We start from the raw sequence: 25,392 nt of genomic DNA on the forward strand, positions 1-25,392 counted from the left end.
AGCAGATGATTTCACATCATTAATTAGAAATGAATTAAGTTTTTAGAATTAATTTAATTTTTAGAAGTTAGATTTTTTGTAAGAAAACGTCAAAAATGCCTTTTTAAACCAAGTCTCTGTTTTCAGAAATTCAAAGTTTTATTAAATAGAAACACAATAGTCTCATTATCCAGCTAAATACATTCAGATTTTTTCACTCTCTATAAAGTATGTAAGTGGAGTCATGAAATAACATCCTTAACAATACACTCTGAGTTTATTACATTACAGAGCACAAATTTAAGACAATATATATAACAGTGTTACTTTTTAAATAATATTTTTACTAAATTTAGACTTTTAAAACAAATAAGGAATTAGCATATTTTCTATTCGCTCTACATTTTTTTTATTGTAATTTTTCTTTCTCTCCTCTCAGTCACTTAATCCCATGCATGGGTTGCATATCTTTCTTCACAGTAGGTAGTGCAGAGTATCCCATTCAAGCATAAGCCACATATAGTAATCAATTGCAACAAAGCAGAATGCACCAGAACATTAAAAAAAAGTAAAATAAAAAAATAGATAAACCATATGATCTGTCCTTCTACTGAATAAGTCTTCCACACAAACTCCAGGGTACGTACCAACAATTAGAAAGACTTCCCTTCTGCAAAATATTGAAGCTCCTTTGGTATGAAAATACAGCAAAGAAGCTGCTAGAAGAGAAATCTAAGTTTAGGGGTATTAAACCATACCTGTCCTGTTAAAAAACACTTGTGTATGTATATATGTAAAATCAGAATCCAAATCTCCTTTTCTTTGATAAGAGGATCAATATTAGCACAAAACGGCCTTTCCATCTAGGACAGAGTGCCAAATCCTCGAGGACTGCCTTCTGAGGATCCCTTTGCAAGCCTCAACATCAAGAAAGTGGTGCTGCAAAAGGCAAACCAGGAGCTACACTGATAGCTTAACAGAAGGTGCTAAAAGTTAGACCATAAAAAGCTTTCCTAATCTGTTAACAGTTTAAAACCAGGAGGATAAAAAAAAAAAAAGTTTAAGCACTTTATGGTCTATTCCCTTCACCCTAATTCTTTATCCAGGATTTTAGCAGTGCCTTTCTTAGATTTTGTAGCCTGTGTATTTTTGCAGGGAATGCTTTTAGTAAGGTGTTTTAGATTCAAAAGTAAAAAATTATCAGCCATTTTGTGTGATTCACTTTGCTGATTTTCGTCCAGGGTGTTAATATCTTTCAAGAAACATTAATAACAGATCAATGACCCACTAAAGGAAGATAAAGTATTCAAAATCACAAAGGATGATAATGACAGAAGGCAGAAATAATTAAGAAAAATCACACAAATATATACACAATATATTTACACATACACACAAAAACTTTGATTATTTTATAAATACTTACTATAGGGGTAATAGTCTTCAACTGCATAAATTTCAGCCTCATCCCTATACAGCAGATAAGTAAGCCGGTTAGAATTTGGAGAGTCAGGAGAACTCCATGAAAGACTGATAACAGAGGAATTGAGAACTTCTCCTGTAGGAGGCGGTTGCTGTAATGGAGCTAAAACACATATACAAAACCATAGTATTTAATAATGAAGGTAATCAATAGTTACACAAATAAATAAAAATGTAAAGAAAGAGGTATTTTTTCTTCAAAGGAAAGCTGTATGTAAACGTACAATCACTCAGGCAAGACATTCATAAATGGAACTGATCCATCCAAACGCTCTCCAAGAAAGCTTGTTATTCAAGTACGTCAAACAAATGTACACATTAAAACAAATGACAAATTAATTCCTGCCCCCCAAAATTAAAGCAAATACACCACAATTTTCCAAACACACTTCTTTTCTGCCTTTTTTTTTTCTTTTTCTTAATCCAAATGTATTTCAAGACCTCTATAAAAAGGGAACATATTTATCTGGTTGCATTACTGAAGTCTATAGTTCAATTATAATTTTTTTTTTCAGAGGATTCATTCAATTTTAGCATAGGCCAGGCATAAACTTCCTCTAATAAAATAGAAATGGAAAGACTAACTAACTACACATTTTACTGACGTGTTACAATAAGCCTATCTAATTAAATGACATAAAACAAAGGGGCAGATTGTGAAGGTTATTTAGGCAATTCACTTCTATTTGTTTCCAATGCAATTTAAATCAATGAGAGCGAGGCATCTTAACATTTTAAGAAATAGGCTTGATATTCTTATTTACCAAAATATTACTCTGCTATCACCTCCATTAACTTCAGAAAAAACGTTACTTAATTGCACTACTATCTGTAAAGACAAAAACAAGCCTGAAGTTCACTGGCCAAAAGTCTCTCGCTAATAGAAAGATTGGTCAAAGTTTCTCCTATGTCCCTTTTGTAATTTAAATGTATGATCATGATTCTTTATAAGATATGGCTATCACACAGGAAAAAAAATGTATATTCATAGATACATATGTATCCATACATATGTATATGTGCACATAAATACATTTATGTTATTTAAGTCAGAGCATGAGTCCATATCCTGCTATGAGATCCCCACTCAGTGTGTTATACTATACTTGGTGTGTGCATTACTCTCTGACCCTCCCTATACCATGCATTAGCACTGGACAACTCTGGTCTCCTTTGGCAGCTAGTAATTGCTATAGGCTGACTCAAAGTCCCTACCCTCTTTGCCAAGGGAGGGAAAAACAAGAGATATACAGGACAACATTTTGCCCAGAGTAAGAATAGAGGGGGGAAGTACAGAAATCGATACATGGAGCAAGCTACCATGTACTAGATACAAAACCATCCTTTTCTCCCTTATATTTAGCAGTATAGAAAAACACAAACATAAGAAACATATAGCTTTTTGTTATTTTTTTCTCCTTCTATTTATAAATGATCATCATCTCTGTTGTGTGGATATTTGCTTAATGTACACAAATCACCAAAAGATAATTATCAAAATCTGTTCAGCCAAACTAACAGGAGATAAGAAGCAAGGATTGAAGTTACAAACGGGAAATGACATGAGGAGCTTAATTCACACAAGTGATAGATGTAGAGAATTACACCAACATCAGCGGGTGTCATTACATATGGGTTTTTAATATATACGTAAAATATGAGTTGAAGCTCTTTACTTAAAGTAAGATAATGAAAAACCCTTTTCCTTCTGCAGTCTCTCAGCCAAGAAGTAGCAGAAAATATTTCTAGAATCCATTGCTTTGAACAGGACACAATCTTCATCATCTTCATCTCCAATTAGAAAGCATACGTTGTTTTGCTGCCAATCTAGAGTTTTTGAGTTCAGCTGAGTTAGGAAGTGAATATATGTTAAAGAGTTTACAGCAGTCAAGTTTAAGAATCCTAAATCCCTGACATTTTTGGAAGGTTTCCTCCATATAATACATGCATACAATACCAGAGCAATCAAACTAATTGACTGGCATAAACTTTATTTTCTGGTGAGCAGTCTCTCACTGTCACATATTATTCCCGTATTTGCTGTTTTACATTTTAGATGTGTAAGCAAAGTATTGTATTTCAGAATTGTTTATAGTGTATCTAAGATATTGTTGAGCAGAAAAACTGAAAATAGGTCTTTACATTAAAAAATATTAGTTGCATAGTGATAGCAGCTTGCATTTCTTATTAAAAGCGAAGACAAGTAATGATATGTATCAAAAAATACTGTATTGCTATGAAAATAATCACAAATATCAAAGCATGTCAAAGTTCTGTATCCGTGCAACAAGTATTTTGGTATGAATAATCAAAAGACAGCAATTGCTATATCACTTATGTCCAGAAGAGGACTCCGCATGTCATTTAGAATACTGCCTGATGTATTTTTTCTAACTAAAATCTATGATATTATTTATCTATGTCATGTTATTATTAATCAATTTTATAGTTGAATTGCCATTGACCTTTATCCAATGTATATCCCAACATAAATAAGTAGGTTGGTTTATGTTTGTAAAGCACTTTGAAGATGAACAGCATCATAAAAGTGCCATATTATTATTATACATTCCGTTGAAACATCCTACATTTTTAAAAGAAACAACAACCAATCAACGATCTGCCCAGTGAATAGACACTATATGTTCTACAGAAGAGTAAGGGGAAGAACAATACAAAATTGTATCTTAAACAATTCCAAACTTTGAGAACAATCACCTCTGGAAACAGTATCTTTGTTCTATCCCATTTATAGTATTGTGCATTCTGCAATACATATTATTCAGAATTCAAAGGGATTTACAATCCAAATACAAATAAGAATCAAAGGGTCCTTGTAAACAAACTCTTTGTGCATGTATATCTCTGCTTGCAAGTCCATAGTATGTGCATATCACAATGATATATCATGCCTAAATGCCTGTGCAAAATACAGAAACGTATTTTGTTGAAAAAGGATCCAGAAACACACTGCAGAGATTACTTGGGAACATCTAACGTTGTTGTTGCATTACATGTGGCTACATGAGCTAACTCTCACTATACGTCTGGTCAGGCCATTATTAATTAGGTCTGCTAACAGAAATGACCAATTAGCATCTGCAGTGTACCTCATTAACTGGTTATGTGACTTTTAAGACTGGGCTGTTAACTGCATATGGCAGTAGAGCGTACCACAGAAACGTAACACAACTTTTTCACAATTAGCTCAGGTCCTACCCATAGAGTTTGGCATTGCATGGTATGATGTCCTCAAAGCTTTTTTTCCAAACACAGAATTGAAGACAACTTAAAATATGAATCTTATTAAATATACCTTTCCTCTCCTTCTTTAAAATCCCTGCTAGTATAGAGACAGTGGACCAGTGAGCAAATCAGAACATTCAATTTTGACCAGTTACGACACAAAGTCTTGCCATCTCTTCACATCCAGACTCCCTGCAAAGGCAGAAGTGCAGGTGTTCCATTGCAACGTGACTCAATACAACTCAGGATGCAGCCATCAACACAGCATTAGCTCAGCCTCACACATCCCAGTTTATGATGCTGAGTTACACCACATCACATATTTTCCCAAACTGACAGGACAACAACAACAACAACAAAACAACTCCATGAGGAGACAGGCAAAGTTATGGTGCACTGAGGAGCAGATTTTGTATTAATCACAAATCTTGTGATTTTCTGACCTTCGGAAGGCAAGACTTCTGCCTCCTGTCAATGGCAAGACAGGGGGCTAAGCCATAAGCTGTACAAATACTATTCTATTAATGTGACTAAAAGGTGAACTATACTTTTGCCACTGCAAAGAAAGTGGTAGGAAGTGCAAGGGAACTATGGGCCATTACTTCTCAAGTGGGTTAGACTGGTAAGTGTAAGCTGTGTGTATGATACTAAGCAGTCTGTACATCACAACAGAAAACACTCCTAAGATACATATCATGAAAAACACCTAAACTAAGGGCAAGAAATATGAAGGGAAAAAAAAAGCCAAACCCTGTTTTAGTACTGATGAACTATTTTAATGCTCACTAAATCGATAACGAAACATTAATTTGAAATACATGCTTTTAGGACCTAACATCCACTTACTTTTACTGCAGCCAAATAGGTTGTGGACATCCAAATTACTAGCATCGGGAACACAGTTGTCACATTTCAAGCCAGTTACAAACTGTTTACAAACACACTGTCCAGTAACAAGATGACAAGTTGCACTAATGGCTCCTGCAGGATGACAATTACAGTGCTGACATCTATAAACAAAAACAAATCAAGTAAGTGACCAAAACACATTAGCACTTCAGTTAAGCACAGTAGGATTTTGTTTAAAAGATTCTTGTGTAACATAATTTAAAAATCATAAACAGCGAAATAGCCTGAAACACAGCAGAAAATCCATTAGCCTGTTAAAAAAGTAATTTAAAAAAGATGCCCATTATAAAAATTAAAACCTCAATGCCAGAATAATGTTCTGATTTATACAAAAACTGCTCAAAATTAAAGATCTATTAAATACATTGATCCACATATCAAATGCATAATGATGTTTGGTAATAACCACATTATGCACTCAGTCTTGCAATTCTTACCCACACAATCTTTTTTGCACAACTAGAGAGTTCAGGGTTACACGTGCTACCAGTTTCATAGGTTTCTGCACAAAATAGGCAACTTTCTAACTTAAAGGAAACTAGTCTTCTGTTGAAAATGAAAATTAGTTAATAATTTATTACAACAGAGGCAACTTGAAGTTGCAAAAATAAACAACTGCAGATGAAGCAGAAAGAATGCAAAGACAAAAGTGGAGAAAAAAATATCAGATTAAAACAATAAAAAAAGCAAAGATAAGCAAAACTTATTATAACAGAAAGCACATTTCCTTTGCTGCCTGATAGACAAAATGGAATTAACTAAAAAGGATACTTAACTAGATGTTTAAATTAAAATATTTGTTAAATTAAAAAAAATAAAATAAAAGCATCAGTTCATAAAATTCCACATTTCAATTCTGTAAATCTCCGTGGCATCAGTACAGCACTTTCAGCACTAATTTATGCTTTGTTTTTTGCATGTGGAACCTCTCACAATCAACTTGTTTTTCACTTGCTATATTATTTCCCCACTGACACTCATTTAAAGCAGGGATACCAATGTCAGATTATGCAAATATTCAAAGACTTGCAAAATCTCAGAAGTTAAGCAAAGCATTTTTTTCTTTACTGCAACTACTTTTATAACACCCACAGACTGCTATTATTTGTTGTAGCAGAAAAAGTCAACAATGACAAAAAAACCATTGAACTTTAGAGTATAATTTAAAAGAGTTTTGAAAAATCAAGAACTGGGAGAAATTTTGGACTGTACAGTGCAGCTAAAGCATGCTAGAAAATCTACACATCACTCCCCTTGTCCTGAGCTGCAAAATTTTGAGTCCCATTTTCAGGCCCAAATGAGGTTAGCCTAGAGGGATTCTTATATTACTCCAGGTGCCAGGTCCCAACATGATGAAGCAGCAGAAAGACCTTGGAAGAATCCGACGGAGAAGCAGTCCTGCCACTTTCCCTCTGCTCTGTTAGCTCTAAGACTAGATTAGAATTGTTTATTTTCTGCTTATCTCCCTTTGACCAATTTCACCAGATCTGAGGAAATAGGTGGTGGTGCCTTTACACAATTTACTTCACAATTTTTCCAGTTATCACCATCACTTTAGCCTATCTCTTCCTATCTGTATGGAGGCAGAAATAAAAGTGAGTTCAGTTATCATTTAGGTGTTGGCTTTTTATGGCAAAGGAAAATGGAAGGGGTGGTAGAAACTGTTTTCACATTAGGACATGAAAATTCAGGTCAATAATCAGTGAAATAGACATTAAATGTGACAGATTTTTAACCAAGTTTAAGAAAACTCTTCACATATATTTTCTACCCATCACAGAGCTATCTGTATTAGAGTTCCTTTACTCCACAGCAGCTCGTGCTGTGTGATCTCCTGGGTAATCATTCAACACCCTTAAAAAGGCTGATAAAAGCTAAAGCTGCAAAATAAGCTGCAAATTTGTTTTATGGACTAATATCCCTTTGGGAATAAATAAAATACATTCTCTCTTAGAAACCACTGTACTGTAGTTTGTGCTCTTTTATAGTCAAGAGAAAAGGGCAATTTTTTCAAACTGTATTAAGTCTTTTCATCTGTAGACAGTGCATCCAAATCCCCCTTCAAATAGAGGTTTTGTTTAGACTATTTAAATGCCATGACTGAAAAAAATGGTTTAAAGAAAAAACGAAGGCACAATTATTTGCTCAGCAATGCAATATTTTATTATTTCATAATTTGATTATGTGATATTTATTACATATATTTGGGGGGTAACAAAATAGTCTCAGTATATAAACAGTAAGAGACAAGCTTTTCTTCCCACTCTCCTGTATATTACTGCACGTCTTATGAATCAGGGCCCCCTGAGTATCCCAGTTTTCATTATCATTCACACATGAGACAATCAAACTCACATACACGTACATTCACAGGAATAGCACAGTAATACTTTTCACTGCCTGATAGGGTGGGGCTGCTTCTTTTCACTTGAAATAGTTGTATTTTCTTCTAAAGTGTAGGCTCTCTTTCTCCATCTATACTGAATTAGGGTCCTGATCCTGTAAACAGCAAGCATGTCATCATATCCAGTTCCATAGGGTTGCCCACATTTATTTTTAGGGTCAAGATGACACATACATTGTTTTCTTTAACAGCAGAATGCTAGAACTGGCTTTGTTTTCATTCACAGTTCATGATTAAGGATTCATTCAATTAAAGAGAGAAAAATTAATTCTTTTAAACTTTTAATCATGTAAGGAATATTTTCAGTGTTCTTGTTAAATGCTACTTCATCAGGATACTCTGAGTCAAATATATTTGAGATTTATTAAAAGAGAATTACATATAATCAAAGAAAACAGACTTTAAAACATGGAAAGAGAAATGTCGGGCCAAGATGAATTGCAATATTGATTTTGTGAGGATAAATGGTTTTTGTAATATTAATATAGAGAAACCTTTATTACATTGACTCTCTAGGTGCAGTTAGAGCCTCTCCAGCAATCTGTTTAAAATCTTCATTTTTCATCCTTATGGGAAAACTTCACTTGCTAAATGGATTTCATAAACAGTAATCTGTCAAGATATATATATAGATAGATAAACAATTTGTGATGTTCATTGACCAGTTCGTTATAGTAAACAATACAGAGGTAAGTAATTTCAAATGCGTAACAATGCCCACAATCATTACAGATCTGTTCAGACCACTGCAAACACCCAGAATCTCTAATTCCCTGATTGCCAAGGAAATTTTCCTGCTTCATAAGCTGAAATGCATTAAAAAATATGGAGTTCCTGTTTTATCTTAAGAACATCACAGAAGAAATCAACACACATATACATTCCTCTAAGGCTCGTAGAATTTTAAAGACTCACAGTTTCTATGTATCACTACTTCTGCTTCTTTTCTGCTATTGTGCTAAGACAGATATGTCTTTGCCACTACAGATAACTCACACCCTTTTTATTCTGTTACTGTAGAATCCTTAAAAGACACTTAGAGCCAGGATGGTTTAAATGGCTTCGTAACTTTACAAAGAAAGAAAAAGCATATTGCTCTATTTAAGAAGATAATAACAGTTAAAGAAATGGATTAAGATAGACTAATAGAGACTTGGATTACCATTTTCAATAGATAAATGTTTCTGCCCGAGGAATAGAGGTACACTGCCCGAGTAGATGCTAACCAAAAGGAAGCCAAGTGTATGCAACACAAGTTAATCATATTAATGTACTACCGGAGCAGTCTTCAATATTGTCATGAGGATTAAGAAGTATTAAGGCATTAAAACAACTCTGATTCAAATTCCAGAACTGTAAAAACTTCTGTCTTTAAAAGATGAGCTACACTTTGGATCTAGATATTTCAGTATTTTGAATTTCAGAATGCAGCTCAAAATGCAAGTAACTGGGGGCCAATATCTAGTTCAGGAGAGCTATTTCTTCAAGATTGAAACCTTTTGCTCACATACTAAAAGTAAGAAATAAAATCTACTCCAAGTAACTAAAAAAAAAAGATCAGTAATAATAAGGAAAATATATTTAAAAGGGAAATTTAATATTGCACAGATTTTATCCTTTACCATTAGAAATGGCAGGAAGTGAATAGGAAGTCCTTATTCCTACAGATTACTTTATGGCCATTAGCAGAAGCCTCTGTGACCCGCAACAGTAAAAAATAATTTTAAAAATCTCCTAATGAGTGACAGTAACATAAAAGTTAAAGTGAAAAATCTGCAGAATAATGTCAAGTATATGCCAGGCAAGACTGATAGTCACTGCCTAAAAGCATGTCTACCCACAGTAGCTGGGGGAAAGGAGCACAAGGGGAAGAACATGGTATATTTTGCTTAAGTCTTTTTTCGTGGGGTTTCGGTTTTTTAAAGGCAAAAATGCTAAGCATAAGAAAACACTTTACCACCATCAGTCTGCATGAAAATATGATAGCGTTACAGCTGTGCAATCTTTCTAGATGATATTTAAAAGGAAATTGAGATTGTGGGGATTAAGCAAGAGAGACGACACTGGAAGAGAAAGATAGAACAATAGTTGGAATTACAGTGCACTACCTATAGATATATTTTACACCCCTTTCATTCCAGATAATATATCTATATAATTTTACTGTACGTAAAAGCCCCAGGGTACATTAGATAAACAATTCACCCCGTGGCACATTAACTAAGTCCTGAAAAACATGCACACCTTCAGAAAAACATATTTTTAAGAGGAAAGGTGCTATATTTCTACTGCTGCTGCTGAAAGAAATCTGTAAAGACAGGAATATCTGTAAATTTTTTACTTTATTTTTCCATGAAAATGTCTCCCTGGATTTTTTCATAAGCATTCTGCTTATAAGAATGGCAGATTACATTTCCTATATATAATCCAAAACCTGTATTTTAAGAGCAAACGATTAACACCCTAGAAAATGACACATTACAGAAGATGCCGCAGAATTGTAACGAAACAATTACCAGTATGTAATACATTAGATAGTATTAGCTTTCATTTTGTTTCTACTAAAATCTGTGGCAAAACTTTTTACTTCACAAGCGAGCACGGAGTAAACGTATAACATGCCACATGTAAATCTCAGAATGTACATAAATTCAAAGAAGGTTTACTATAAGTAGAGCACCTTTTTATTGTTACTGAAGCCTCAGAATGAGGTACCATGAGAAAAATGTAAAGACGATGATATAAGTGAACTGTAAAAAAGAAAACACTTACCTCCCTGTGACAGAGTCAAATCCAAAATAATGTTCTTTGCAACGTTCACATGTCTGTCCTGTTACAGAGGCATCTTGGCAAATACATTGGCCAGTTAGCGTATCACAAACCTGACTCCCTGAACCGGCTACGTGGCACAGGCATGGCAGACAGCCAGTGACACTGGATGGAGAAAAATAAAAACCTAGAAGAGAGAAAGCAATTTTGTATAAGTGACAATATAAGAACAAATGCAAAAAGTGAACCTAGTAAGACTGATATTAACTTGCCTATAATCTGGGATGAAACAAAAGAACAAAAGATTAAGTAATACACATAACCCAACACAAAGCAGTATAACCTTCCTGCAGCGCAGAGCTTCTAAATCTTGTCATTGGCATTTTTAAAGATGATATTCATCCTGCAGTTGCCAATTCTGATTTTTTATTCTCTATCTTCAGACTTTGTTTTAGATAGAGCAAATGCAAAATAGGAGGAGTACATTAACATATCGATGGGGAAAGTAAAGGCCCAAGGACATGAGAGGTGCTAACGAATGCACCACGAGCAGTAGAAACATAAAAAGTAATATGCAAGAACAGGCATTTGTGTGTTCTGGTCTGTGATCTGATCCTTGACAATGGCCAGTATTAAACAGTTGCAAAATGCAAGAAATGCATTTGTTTTCTTAGGAAGGTCTCTTAATCTTTCTCAGCCAATGGTTGGCTGAACCCTTGGAACATTAGGAGGATTCTTAAGAAAGCCTACATTTAGTCATTTAGTCAGCATTCCCAGGTCTGTGTGATTTTTTTCTTTTTTTACTCCTACTAAACACATAGCTTGTATCCTACACAACAACAACAAAAAATTCACAGAAAATAATAAACTATTGAAAAAAAGTTACTCATCTGCTATTAAAAAACTTTCATTCTGAATGCCACCCTTCTGTTCCTGTATTATTTCAATTTATCAACTGGAGCATTCACTTTACTTTCCCCACTGTATATTTGGTACATTTCTGCTATACTATTTCTCTTTCTTTCCCCTCACAATCAAACTTTATCCATGCAACTAACCCATTACAGATAAATACAATTAGATAGACTGTATACACCCCTAAGGTGAGAATTCAAGAACTTAATTCATCATTCACAGCCTCACCTGAAATTATAAGCAAGACATTTAGTACAATTTTGTGTGATGATGTACCACTGGTATAGTCTATTTTTGTGTGTATGACTTATGCAAATGATGATAGTGACGCAGTCTTAGTCTGGCACTTGTCAGCTGTGAGTACCGATCTTCAAACACTGAACTTAAGATAGGGCCATAGCTAGGGGTTTCTGTCTCTGTCATCTGTTTACTATTAATTACTGCACGACTTGAACAGAAGAAAATCCATCTTTAGTCAAACAGGTATGCAGTATTTGCACAGACTTGTCAGAGAGCTTTCCTCTCTACAGATGAAATTCAATCAGTTTCTTCTTAGTCATGTTCTCAGTTACCAAACCTTTTTCACTGTCCAATAACTTCCTGATGTCCTGCTTTATAATAAGGGGCCCAAAATTGTATTGTAACATGTCATATCGCCCAAGGCCTTATTATTTATTTTTTCTTACATGAGATAGCTTCATATATACACCCCTAGGGTAGTATTCTCTGTCTTCATAGCAGTGTTGCACTGTGAGCTCATATCCAAATAGCAGAAGAACTAAACAAATCGAAAACATTAGAATTTTACTGCTCAAATCTTTGTTCGAGTTTAGCCTCTGGTCCTCAGTGAGATAAATCTCAAGTGGACACTGAAGTGATATCAGTCTCCAGTTAACATACATTCACATCATAAAAAAAAACCATGCTGTTGGCACTTTATTCCAGAGAGGCCCCAAACTGAGCCACCACAGAGACTGAATAGCTTGAAGTTATTAGTGAGGCAGCATGTATTATCTCATACTGCAGTTGTCTGCACAGTACAGTACCCATCCTGTGCATAAATAGAAGAGACCATTTCCCAGCAATGTCACTCTTGAGCACAATGAACAACTCCACTTGAAGAATGTAACTGGAAGATAGGAAACAAGTTTAAGCCTGGACTCCAGCAGAAGGTCAAAGCACTTCTTCGGTACCCAGTTTACAGCTGTAGTAAATGATAAGCATGCAGGCTACAATGGATTCTTGTCCATCAGAAGTTTTGCATAGAACTGATGTGTAAGAAAAGACCATAGTGGATAAATAAGCTGATCTCTAGTACAGAAATGAATTTCAGCTAAGCAGGACTGATCACTATAGCATATATTACTTTTGTCACAGCAGAAAAAATATTGTCAATAGCCTCAAGTTACACAGCCTGGTTCTAATGTCTAACCCTAATGTCATAACAGCTAAACCACTGTAGAGGAGTAAAGAATTTGGTACTTTTTTTTTTTTTTTTTTTAACTTTTTTTTATGATAATCTTCTACAATCATTCTAAAAATCTACCCGAGTTTCTTGATATATTTAAAATCTAAAAGTAGCACGTAATAGTTAATTAATAAAAAAAAAAAAATATGTAAGAGTGAGGTATGAAAAAGTGAGGTATGTGAAAACAGAAAAATACCCTCCCCCAGGCCCCCAAAAATGTATCGGTAAATTAATTACTTAAATTAGCATCGACAAAAAGAGAAGAGAGAAATTCATACAATTTGTCATAATGATTATTATTATTATTTACTTCTACCACCTAGAATTTCGCAGGAAGGACTAAGAAACAACTTCATGCAAGCTAAATTTACAGCAAGGTTAGAAGGGCTAATAAAAGTTGCTTTATGAAGGATCCACTGTTGTATAATAGAGCCAATTTCCAATTTTAAGACAGCCACTGCAAATCTCTACAAGATCTAAGTATATAGCTAGTATTATGCTTATTCTTTTTCAGATTTTTTTCCAATTCAACCATAACTGATCGCGTTTGTCAATCAAATACACTCTTCAAAAGAATGAAAGTCATAGCAAAGTATTCATCTTCCTCCTTTAATTATACTCATATTATTTCTCCCACTATATATCTCATGAAAAGGGAACACCTGAAAAATTCCTTAGCACATTTACATGCTTATCGACTACATCAGTATCACTCATTTCTTAACCACAACTAGTCTGTGTTGTAAAATGTACAGTTAGCAACACCGTCTACTTTGTCACTGCATGCTTCACATTTCTCTGGCCAAGAAGGGAGGCAGCCCATACACAAAAGCTCCATACTGTTGCCTAGCCACATGTTCTGCATTCTGGTTTACATTTTTTCTGTGCTATGTACAACTGAAAAGCTGTGGTCATTAAGCAAAGAACTCACAAAATTCCTTTATGGTTTGTTTTGTTTCTTCACTGCACTTATGAGAGGATTCAAGATCTATGATATGTGTTGAACGGGATTTGTGTGGAGCAAATCTTAGTCAGCATGGACTGACAGTCACAGAATAAGGCAACTGTTCACTCCTATTTGGTGGTTAGAAAGATCAGGTCTCTACTACTGCAACCTAGGACATCTCAAAACCAAATTTGTATATAACGTAAAACTGCATTTTTGTTCTGTTTCCTCTTAGAAACAAGTTTTCCTCTTTTTTTAAAACACAACTAGTTTAAAAGTATATACAAGCATGAATAAATCTACAAAAAATGTTACTTCTGTCAGAACAAATTGGAAGACAGCAGGTCATGGATGCAGCTTAAGAGATGATACACATGGCTGAATGCTCTAGAAATGGTTTTACAACAAGGAAATTCTCATAGTAAAATGATTTTCTGAAGTTGCATTTGGTTTGAATTTTTCACAGAATCATCTAGGTTGGGGAAGAGACCTCCAAGATCACCCAGTCCAACCTCTGACCTAACACTAACAAGTCCTCCACTAAACCATATCACTAAGCTCTACACCTAAACGTCTCTTAAAGACCTCCAGGGATGGTGACTCAACCACTTCCCTGGGCAGCCCATTCCAATGCCTAACAACCCTTTCAGTAAAGAAGTTCTTCCTAATATCCAACCTAAACCTCCCTTAGTGCAACTTTAGCCCGTTCCCCCTTGTCCTATCACTGGGCATGTGGGAGACTAGACCAATCCCCACCTCGCTACAGCCTCCTTTAAGGTACCTATAGAGAGCGATAAGGTCGCTCCTCTTCTCCAGGCTAAACAATCCCAGTTCCCTCAGCCGCTCCTCGTAAGACTCATTCTCCAGACCCCTCACCAGCTTTGTTGCCCTTCTCTGGACACGCTTGAGCACCTCGATCTCCTTCGTGTAGTGAGGGGTCCAATTTTCTCCCTTGACAGCTTTTCCTGCATTAAGATTTTGGTAACTTCTGTAAACATCTTTAATTTTCTTGAGGTACACAGACTATATGATACAATGGGGAATCCCTTATTCTAAAGTTATTTTAAATATCATTATTTATGCAAGGATATTAAAAAAAAAAATCACAGACAAAGATCCTGTATTCTACTAAGGAAACTCAGGCCACAAATTTGAAATGTCTTCCATATGTTTTAGGGATGTTTAGCTGTCCTTAGCTCAAGACGTCCTCAGTATGTTTTAGAGACGACAGTTTAAAATTGTTAATGGTGTGCTTTTAATTAGGCTGTGTTGACTCCATATATGCTTGGAGCACATTTTCTTATCTTTGTCCCAAGAAAAAAACAAAGCAAGGGTACTGTATATTTGAAGCCAATTCAATTCTTCCATATTTTTTCTTTGTAAAATAAATGGGAGTTTCACAGTCATTTTTTCAAGACTTCATACATTTGTGACATACGAAATTGTCCAACATGATTCAACGATTACGATACGATTGTCCAACTCCTCTTCAATATTTTTATAAATGATTTGGATGTAGGGCTAGAAGATGTTCTGAGCAAATTTGCCGACGACACTAAACTTGGAGGAGTTGTGGACTCGGATGAGGGTGGAAAGGTCTTGCAGAGTGATCTGGACAGATTGGAGAGCTGGGCGATCACCAATCTCATGAAGTTTAACAAAAGCAAGTGCCGGGTCCTGCACCTGGGATGGGGCAACCCTGGCTATACGTAAAGACTGGGTGGCGAGACGCTGGACAGCAGCCCCGCAGAGAGGGATCTGGGGGTTGTGGTTGACAGCAAGTTGAATATGAGCCAGCAGTGTGCACTGGCAGCCAGGAGGGCCAACCGTGTCCTGGGGTGCATCAAGCACGGCATCGCTAGTCGGTCGAGGGAAGTGATTGTCCCGCTCTACTCTGCGCTGGTGCGGCCTCACCTCGAGTACTGTGTGCGGTTCTGGGCACCACAGTACAAAAAGGACATTAAACTGTTGGAGAGTGTCCAGAGGAGGGCGACGAAGATGGTGAAGGGCCTAGAGGGTAAGATGTCTGAGGAGCGGCTGAGGTCACTGGGCCTGTTCAGCCTGGAGAAGAGGAGGCTGAGGGGGGACCTCATCGCAGTCTACAACTTCCTCGTGAGGGGGAGTGGAGAGGCAGGTGACCTATTCTCTGTTATCACCAGTGACAGGACCCATGGGAACGGTGTGAAGCTGAGGCAGGGGAAGTTTAGGCTGGACATCAGGAAGAGGTTCTTCACCGAGAGGGTGGTCGCACACTGGAACAGGCTCCCCAGTAAAGTAGTCACTGCACCAAGCCTGTCTGAATTTAAGAAGAGATTGGACTGTGCACTTAGTCACATGGTCTAAACTTTTGGGCAGACCTGTGCGGTGCCAGGAGTTGGACTTGATGATCCTTATGGGTCCCTTCCAACTCGGGATATACTATGATTCACCTCTCCCATTTCATCATACAGCTTTTCCACTACTAAGTTTTACTAAGTTTGTTGTTGCATTTTTTCTTTGTTACACTTCTGATTAACCAAGCCCTTCTATGAACAGTGATGATCTACCTGATAGTACGGTCTGAATTTCTTGAGATTTTAGTTTGATGGGTTTGTGTGTTTTGTGTTGTGTTTTCTTCCCCCACCACACATCCCTCCCCACCCCACCTCCCCCACCATTTTCTTACTTCTAGCTTTCTGACAGCGGTAAGCAATACTAATTCAACTATGTGTTTCAACTTCCTCGTTATAATCAACCCTGTTTTGTAGAAAAGTCTTCTTTGGAATATATTAACAAAGAATTTATATAAAAGTCAGATACAGTACATGTCTGAATCAGCTCAGACTGGGGTCAAAACTGAAATGTCAATGAAAATACCACAGTACACTGTCTTATACTGAGAGTAATACAATGCTTTTACAGTACTAAGGACTTAAACTTTCACCTACTGAAGAGAGCTCTGTGTTCAGCACATACATGTTTACACTTATTTCTTAGTAACATTAAATGCTATTCTTAAGAAAATGCATATATGTGTGAATATATATATATGTATATAAAATATACATAAATATATATGTGTGTATATATATATATTTTTTTTTTAACAGGAACTATTGTGGAAGTATTCCTTTGAGTGCCATGTAGGCTTTTCCACAAACCAGTCTGTTCATACTATCAATTAAACCTTTTTAAACCATTTAACTCTGCATAAACCCTGGCCTTTCTTTTTCAAGGACAAGGGCGGTCACTGACTCGGGAAGCCTTGACATCACTCCTCTGCCGATCTCTGATTAAGTGGCTGCTGTAGAGGGTTAGCAGGTCAAATAGCACTGGAGGAGGAACTAAGAAAAACAGAACAGTGCCTTATTTATTAGTATATGTACCTAAAATAATTTAAATTAAAATATTTTTAAAAATACTTAATGGAGGTTAAGCAGTTTTTTTAACCTCTGTTCAAATTATTGAATGGCATATTAAAACCAATGGAGCTATAATGTACCTTTTAATGTGACCTGCTATTTTAATAAATTGCATATGTATTTAACATGAACTAAATCTATCTGTTTGATATTATTACTCAAGGTAGGTTAATATTACCTGTAGTTTCACTTTAACCACATGCTTTTTAAAACAAAAACATTACAGTGTAACTACGGAGCTACCCACTTATAACGAACATTTAAACTCTGTGTACAATAATACAGTATGAAAGCTTGAACAGACACACAGCAACTGCAGTATCAGCTATTTGTAGAGTCAAACTGCAAGCAGTCCTCATGAAAGCCAGCACATCCTCAACACAGCAAGGCAGGTGTACAGTTTTGAGCAGCATACTTGCCAGCACCATCTGAGTTCAACCAAATCATGCCAGAAACTATGTTCAACCTCCTTAAGTGCTTGTATTCAGCCGTCCAAAACCACTATTTTGTTATGAGGTCATCAAACTATGCTAATTTAACTCTTAGGCTGCAACTTATTCAGTGAATTGGCCATGAAGAATTGGATAGTTTTCCAATATCTACAAGAATAAGATATTTTGGATGTACCGAAAGTGCAGTAATAATACAAATTATACAGTTTCTGGCAATAGAATATGTATTTAATGTCAATACAGACATTAATACTTCCCTCTCACTCGCAAAGTTAGGAAGAAATGTAAATAAATAAAAAAAATTAATGACAAGTCAGAGAAGTGTCAGACATGAAGTTCTGTAAGTACAGATTAAAACTGGAGGAACTATGAAAATGTGCGACAAAACAAAGCTTACTACATCAGATAGATTTTCTTCCGGTTTCCTTACCTGGCTTACACTCATTACACCTTCTCCCCTGACGATGAGGCAGACATACGCACTGTCCAGAAACGTGGTCACAAACTGTTCCTGCTAATGTACCCAGAGCGTCACAGTCACAACGCTGGCAGCCAAGGAGGTTGCTCATGCTGAGGTTGTACGTGTGAAGCATGCACTGATTGCACTGAAGGCCAGTTACACCAGCTTTGCAAGGACACTGTCCTGTTGATTTGTCACAAAGCAGAGAGCCATTTACTGTACCTGCCTTATCACAGTCACATGGCAGGCAAACAAAGGAATGCTTTTCTTGTACTTTGTGGTAGCCATCTAGGCATTTGTTGCATTGTCTTCCTCCAATATTCGGTTTACATGCACATTGCCCTGTTTTTGCATCGCACACTGTTCCAGAAAACGAACCTGCAATGTTACACTCACAAGCCTTGCAGCCAGTCACATCTAGCCCATAAAAGTTGTCCACGCAGGTATCACAGTGAAGTCCTTTTACTCGTTCTTTACAACTGCACTGCCCAGTGAGAGGGTTGCAAAATTGGTTTACTGAGCCATGGCTGTTGCACCAACAAGGCTCGCATCCATCTTCATTGGAATATCTGAGAGCTTTAAATCCAAAATTGCAATTATCACACCTAAGACCTGGAAAGATAGAAAGTAATAAAAATAAAAGTAATAAAGCTGACAATCCATCCATTTTAATTCAAAAATAGTGCAAGTATACTTGGGGGAAGGTTGTGTGTAATATTCTTCGCTAGCATAATTAACAGGAATGAATGGGCTGAACAAATCAACAGAAGAGAAGTGGCATCCCAAAAACCTGTTTGCTTTTCCAGTTTGTTCCAGAACTCATTCATTTCTTTTGGTATCTCAGTATAATTTAAGATACTTCCACAAGAGATTCTTTGCAACATTTCAAGACAAAAAAAAAAAAAATCACTTTTGTCCCCGGGAAGATCACCTGTTGCACAACCGGCACTTACATGAACTATTCTCTCTATTTAGTAGAGTGCAACATAAAGGGAATAGTACTTGGCTCTCAATCTGTTCTGATAACAGATTTACATTCTATATTAAAAACATTAAATATACTCTAGGACAATGTAAGACATTCTGATGACTTATATAACACTGTACTTTGGTTTGAACAATGCTTACATTTATGTTAGTGTTTATTCTTGGCTGAAAGCTAACTGAAAAACCTATCTGAAAGCAGAAATGTTTTCCATAATCCAAAATGAAATATTTTTATCTAAATGTATGATTTAGTTAACTCGTACAGTACACTGAAATCTGAACGGTTTTCTTCATACTTCATCCTGTTGTTTTATTAGCTTTGTTTTCAAAGTCATTGCTTGCTTTATCCCTGCCCCAAGGGATAGCATTTTTATTTTAGTTTATAAAATGTACATTACAAGAAAGCAAACTAGATTATTGTATGAAAAATGCAAATTCAATTTTGCATTCCCTTGCAGTGGGAAAATCCTTCACTGTGAAGCCATCACTTAATTGTTGCATCCAGAAAAAAATAAATACAATCTTCTAGCAAAATATTATCATTTAAAAGTACAAAAACATACTAACATATATTTAACATCTTATATGCAGAAAAATAAAACTAAAAAATGGTAGGAAATGCATTATACATATGGATAAAACTCAAAAACTCCAACAGAAGGCAAGTTCCTGTAACAGTGATGAATGACTCACCTAAGGCATATCATTTAATTTCAATAAGGAAAATAAAAAAGGACCACTATTGCTGCAAATTTTAAAAATAACTGTATTGTTAACAAGAATTATGACTCATTTTGAACTATTAAAATTGGTCTACATGGATTCATATCATATCAGTTTTAAAAATATGCGCAGTGCTTATTTGAATATGCCATACATATTCCTGACAGGTAATCTATTCCTAACGATACTGAGGAAGGCCTACAGGGCATCACATTCAATGTTAACAAGTACAGGGGAGTTAGCACGCTTGGCATTTAATTCACATTCTTCTACCTTTTTATTCTAGATGAATGACCTACTTTAATAAAATTATTGGTGCTAATGTATTTTACTGGTGATAGAATCATTAGTAAGATTTAACAGTTGTGTTAACTCTAACAGTTCATGTTTCATAACACCACAGTCCATGGTTGCATTTTTCTGTTATGATGTTTGTTTAAATAGATAAAATGGCAATAGACTGTTTGTTCTAAAAAACAATTTACAAATCCAAATTCTCTGTTAAGTTTACTGCATGTGCAAATATATAGAAGCTTATTTAGAATTGGTTTGGAAAACAAAAAAGATAATCCAGTCTGGAAAGAATTAGGTCTTTATCCTGTTAATAGTCGGTTACTTGTTTAACAAAAGCCCCCCACCTTACTTAGAAATAAATTTGCAGAAAGCATAGATTTACACAGTTTTTGCGCTACTTTTTAGCAGAAATAAAAATAATTCTTGTTGTTCCCAGCAAAGAGAGAAAAGTAATATGTAGACAATCAAATATGTAAGAACCACACTGTGCATTTCTTGTACACCAAACTCCCACTGAGTTAAGAAAAACATTTTCACAGAGGAAGAATTTTAGGAAAATCAAAATGTATGCAAAGAACATTTAATTAAGAATGTTCTGAAGTTCATTTTACTGAATGTATAGAGTGATTTTAGGATGCACAGATAAAGTCACAGAGATTATTTTTGACTCTTATCACCCTCTTTACCATATGGAAAACAGGTACTTTGCATTCCACAGAAAGAGGATAGAGATGGTTCAGTTTTATGTCTGTTTAGAGTTATTTTTCTTTATTTGTTATTTTGTATTTCCTTTTTGAAATTCCAGCTACAACAAGAAGAAAGAAGAGACAAAGGAATGCTCACAATACTACAAATAATTCAATTTTCACAAATCAATAAATTATAAATTATTAGAAACTTGAAACTTGAATATTGTTAACACAACGTACAACCACGTTTAACTGACAAAATAATAGATTACTAATTGTGTTAATAACAGAGCAGGAAAAGATCTTTTTTTTTTTTCTTGAGACATGTATAGTCTGAGACATGTACAGTTACCATGCAAGGCTCACTTTATCAGGAAATTCTCCTTGCATAATATTCCCATACATCAACATTTCAAAGTGTATTATATATACTGTGTATTTTGGGCACTTGATAAATTTTGTCCTTATGTGGCTGTGGCTCCCCTCAAATATGCTGGAAGTAATAAATTGCTATAATCAAATCTAATTTCTGAAAAATACCTGTGGGAGTAACAAACAAAAAAGCATGTCTTGTAAAAAAATGATAAATAACGCAGAAGGTAGCAGTTTATTATAATCAGCTTGGCATTGAATTACAAAATTAAAATTATGTGGCCCTTGATAACTAACCCTAGCTATGTACATGATCTGTGGAATTATGTTGACTTATTTTGCATTTCATAGGAACAGTTCAAAGAAATATAATAGAAAAAAATGGATAGATTTATCACAAAGGACCCTGTAGCACAGAATATTTTGAGAAAAAAATCCATTTATTTTGCTCTATTAAGAAAACTAGCATGGAAATGATTTGCTTAGAACTCATTAAGTATAAAACATTTTGAAAAAGTGTTAATTTCCTAAAAGAAACATCTATGCAGTAAGTAAATTACATTATTTCTGTGCCTTATTAGTATGGAGCTATGTAAGCTAATGCAGCTATACCGTAAAGAAACTTCTAAAGGGTTGATTAAACTAAGCTTCAAGCTGTAGTTTGATAGAATTATTAAATTAATAATTTTCCAACAGTTAATTTCATTCATTTTTAAATTCTGCCTTCAGCAAAGAGGTTTACTATACTTTTCATTTAGAAATCAAGTGTTTATTTCCAGAGATAACAAGAAAAGTGCCTCCGAACTCTTGCATTACACATACCAATAACATTTGCTTTGCACTTGCACTGGCCTGAATTTTGGTGACAGGTAATATCTCCATTGACTGTCCCAGAGGTATTACAGTTACAGGGACTGCAGCCATCAGGGTTTGACTGTTGTAGATTGTAGAATCCTTCCTGGCACTGATTGCATTGTCTGCCAGACACATGTCTCTTACAATTACACTGGCCTCCAATCTAGAAAGATACAAAATATTATAGAATGATGAACATATCTATTTTTAGATGATACACTCATTAGCAACAAGAATGGAAGTATGAGTTGGGGAGGAAAAAACTTTAAATGGAACAGAAAAATATAAGCCTGTGTAACATTTTTTTAACTTGTTCAGAGAGAGAAGAGATATATTAATCACTGTACCTGTTCAATTTTAACTAGAGTTTAAAAGTCTTTCCCATTCAAAACAGAAGGAAAAAAGAACTGAGTAAACAATGCAGCAGTATTCACCAGCTGGACAGAGAAAGCTGAAAAAAAAATTACAAAATTCTATTGCATATATGATGATTTCTATTTAAATAAACTGTATTTTTTTGAATCAGTTACTATAAAATATTGTGTCATTTTCAAAGGTAAAGTTTTTCATTTTCTTTGTTCTTTGTAAGACCATATGTTTTTTTATTTTAGTGAAGATGTTAGTTAAGTGAGAATAAAGCAAAGTTGGAAGACTTTTTCCTTGATGACTCAATGATAAATTCTCTTTTCTGGATGTGATCCAATGGCTCTCTATTTTCTTGGTTTACCTGGGATCCAAATATTCCGCTTCAGCACCTGGATGTTCCTCTCCTCCCTAAATGGGTAGCATTACTACTTGGAAGGATCTGATGCACCCTTTGTTATGCCTGAGCCATGATTTGGGAGCATGACTCTCTCATCCTGTGCAAGATTAAAGGGCTCCTGAAAAGCTAATTTCAAGCCTCTGAAAGTCAGAAAAAAACAATCTCTACATTTATCACTTTCTGATACAGTGGGAAAACCACAACAAATGGGAAGTGACACAGAGATAGGGCAAGAATAGAAGGTATCAGTCAATGTACAACACAGGTGAAAACAGGGAGTCAAACCAATGCAGAGAAGCATAAGGTTTGGCCAAAAAAATAGGATTCATAGTCAAGGAACATAAAAAAACCTACACATTGGAAGTCATTAAAAAGCAAGGAGAGAATTTTCAAACCTCAATGGAAAACTGAAAAGGAGAACAGGGCGTGAAGAGATGCTGTGTGAGTGCTTTGTAGGAGAAAGAATTGACTAAAGCTGAAAAAATAATACCATTTCTCCCTTTTCATTTGTTTTATATTACTGTAAACATGAAGAAAACCTACAAAGTTTTTGTGACAGAAATGAGGTCTAACATTTTGTCACATTGTAGCAGGAATTACACATCAGCCGTTCACATCTGCAATTCCTATTACACCACCACAGTACTCAGGGCTGAAAAAGCTTTTACTAGTTAGAGAGCATCCTTGATCAACCACTAGTCCACCAGATTTCATCACTTGTAGTTTACATATTAAGTATAAATTGTGCACATGACCACTTGCCTAAGAATGTTATGCAGTTCTCAACACAAATGTAAAACAAAGCCCAAAACCCTTAGTAAAAAAATTGCATAGGGTTTGCTTATTAGTGATTAACTCATTACAACACATTCAACTGAACTGAAGCTTTTGCGAATAAAGAATTAAAGTACTCCACAAACATACGGAAGTATATTTACTATTATGTCAATATATTTCAATTAGGAAGTATATTTACTACTTAGGCCAATCTACCTTGCCTGTTTCCAGCTTGCAACACCAGCGAGATATATTTGCAAGTTCTTCAGTGTCCTGCCTCATTATGTGTAGTTATCTTGAATAGCCTCAAGGTTACATATAGCCAGCTGGAGAATGGTGGCTGTGACACAAGAAGGTCTGGGAAGGTCGTGTCCTATTCTGCAGCTGAGTTCCACTTCCTGACCAGTGATCAAAGAAACACATCCTCTAAGAAATTCTGTATGCCCCATTTAAGCTTCATATTCTGCAGACTGTATCAGTACAGGAGTATGGAAGTTTTGCTTCTCTTTTTTGGATTGTCCACAGTCAGCAAGAGATTAGTATAGTATAGTAGTTAAGTAAGTCGTGACTGTATCTGTGTCACACTAGAAAAAGAGGAAGTACTGTAAATTGTATAGGTGTACAATATTCTTTTTCTTTTGTAGTCATTTAAAAGCCTAAGAAAAGTGAGTTACCTTCTCTTCAGTAGAGTTGAAGGATAGACTAAAAACATGTTTACTATGGTCAAGTTGGGTTAAAGCACAAAAATGTTAAAGTTTCATGGGATACGTACCACAGCCTCATTTTTATAGATTTAGCTTTTCTGACATCAAGTGTTCTGGGGAATGCAGAGATGACAGTAAACAAACTTTGTGGTATAAATAATTTTATTTGGGTCAGTGTTTTTTTGTTTTTTTTTTTCAGTGTAAATGTTTACAGAAAATAAAAAGTACATTGATTCAAAACTTGTTATTCATCTACAACATCAACAGATTTAGTTCAGTGTTTGCTTTTAATTAGCTACCAGTAACTACCAGAATAAAACTTCATTTAACAGTTGTTGCATTCATTTTAAACCTACAAGTCAGACAAAGATGAAACAGGAGAGCTCTATGGGACCAGTGACAATTTAAAAGAAATGTTTTTATCACACCCTCCAATCTACAATGAAGTTCTAAGCTTTATTAACAAAAGATAAAATAGAGTATTTCAAAATCTAGTAGTAAATTTTCCATGCAGAAAACATTGAATGAAAGTTATAGAGAAGCATGTGTCCCTATCCCATCCTCACAGTCCAATAAAACCTCTTCAATGTGTTATTATAAAGGTCTACTACTGATATAACAGCCACATTTTTCAGCAAGAAGAATAAATTAAAAAGCCATGAAAATAATATTTTATAAGAAAAAGGCAAGACAACAGCAAGTACAAAAAGGTAAGAGCTAAGAGAAGCCACTGTAGCAGAAAACACAGCAACAAGGATTTTGAAGTTATTCTTTTAGACTGAATTTGATCTAGACAT

The 25,392-nt window shown here is 35.3% G+C and overlaps 1 protein-coding gene across 4 annotated transcripts in view; it reads right to left on the reverse strand.

The window, feature by feature from the left end:
• The window catches only part of USH2A (usherin), a 419,834-nt gene that overhangs the window by 314,559 nt on the left and 79,883 nt on the right, over positions 1-25,392 (reverse strand). For all 4 annotated transcript variants that reach the window (XM_080585038.1, XM_080585039.1, XM_080585040.1 and 1 more), the window contains exons 12-16: positions 22,319-22,514; positions 18,402-19,043; positions 10,793-10,976; positions 5,554-5,717; positions 1,406-1,564 (exon numbers count right to left, since the gene is read on the reverse strand). In XM_080585038.1, coding sequence (XP_080441164.1) covers positions 1,406-1,564; positions 5,554-5,717; positions 10,793-10,976; positions 18,402-19,043; positions 22,319-22,514 — 1,345 coding nt within the window. The remainder of the gene's footprint in view (positions 1-1,405; positions 1,565-5,553; positions 5,718-10,792; positions 10,977-18,401; positions 19,044-22,318; positions 22,515-25,392) is intronic.

Source organism: Anser brachyrhynchus (genome assembly GCF_964034855.1).
Source record: "Anser brachyrhynchus genome assembly, chromosome: 3".
Classification (NCBI taxonomy): domain Eukaryota; kingdom Metazoa; phylum Chordata; class Aves; order Anseriformes; family Anatidae; genus Anser; species Anser brachyrhynchus.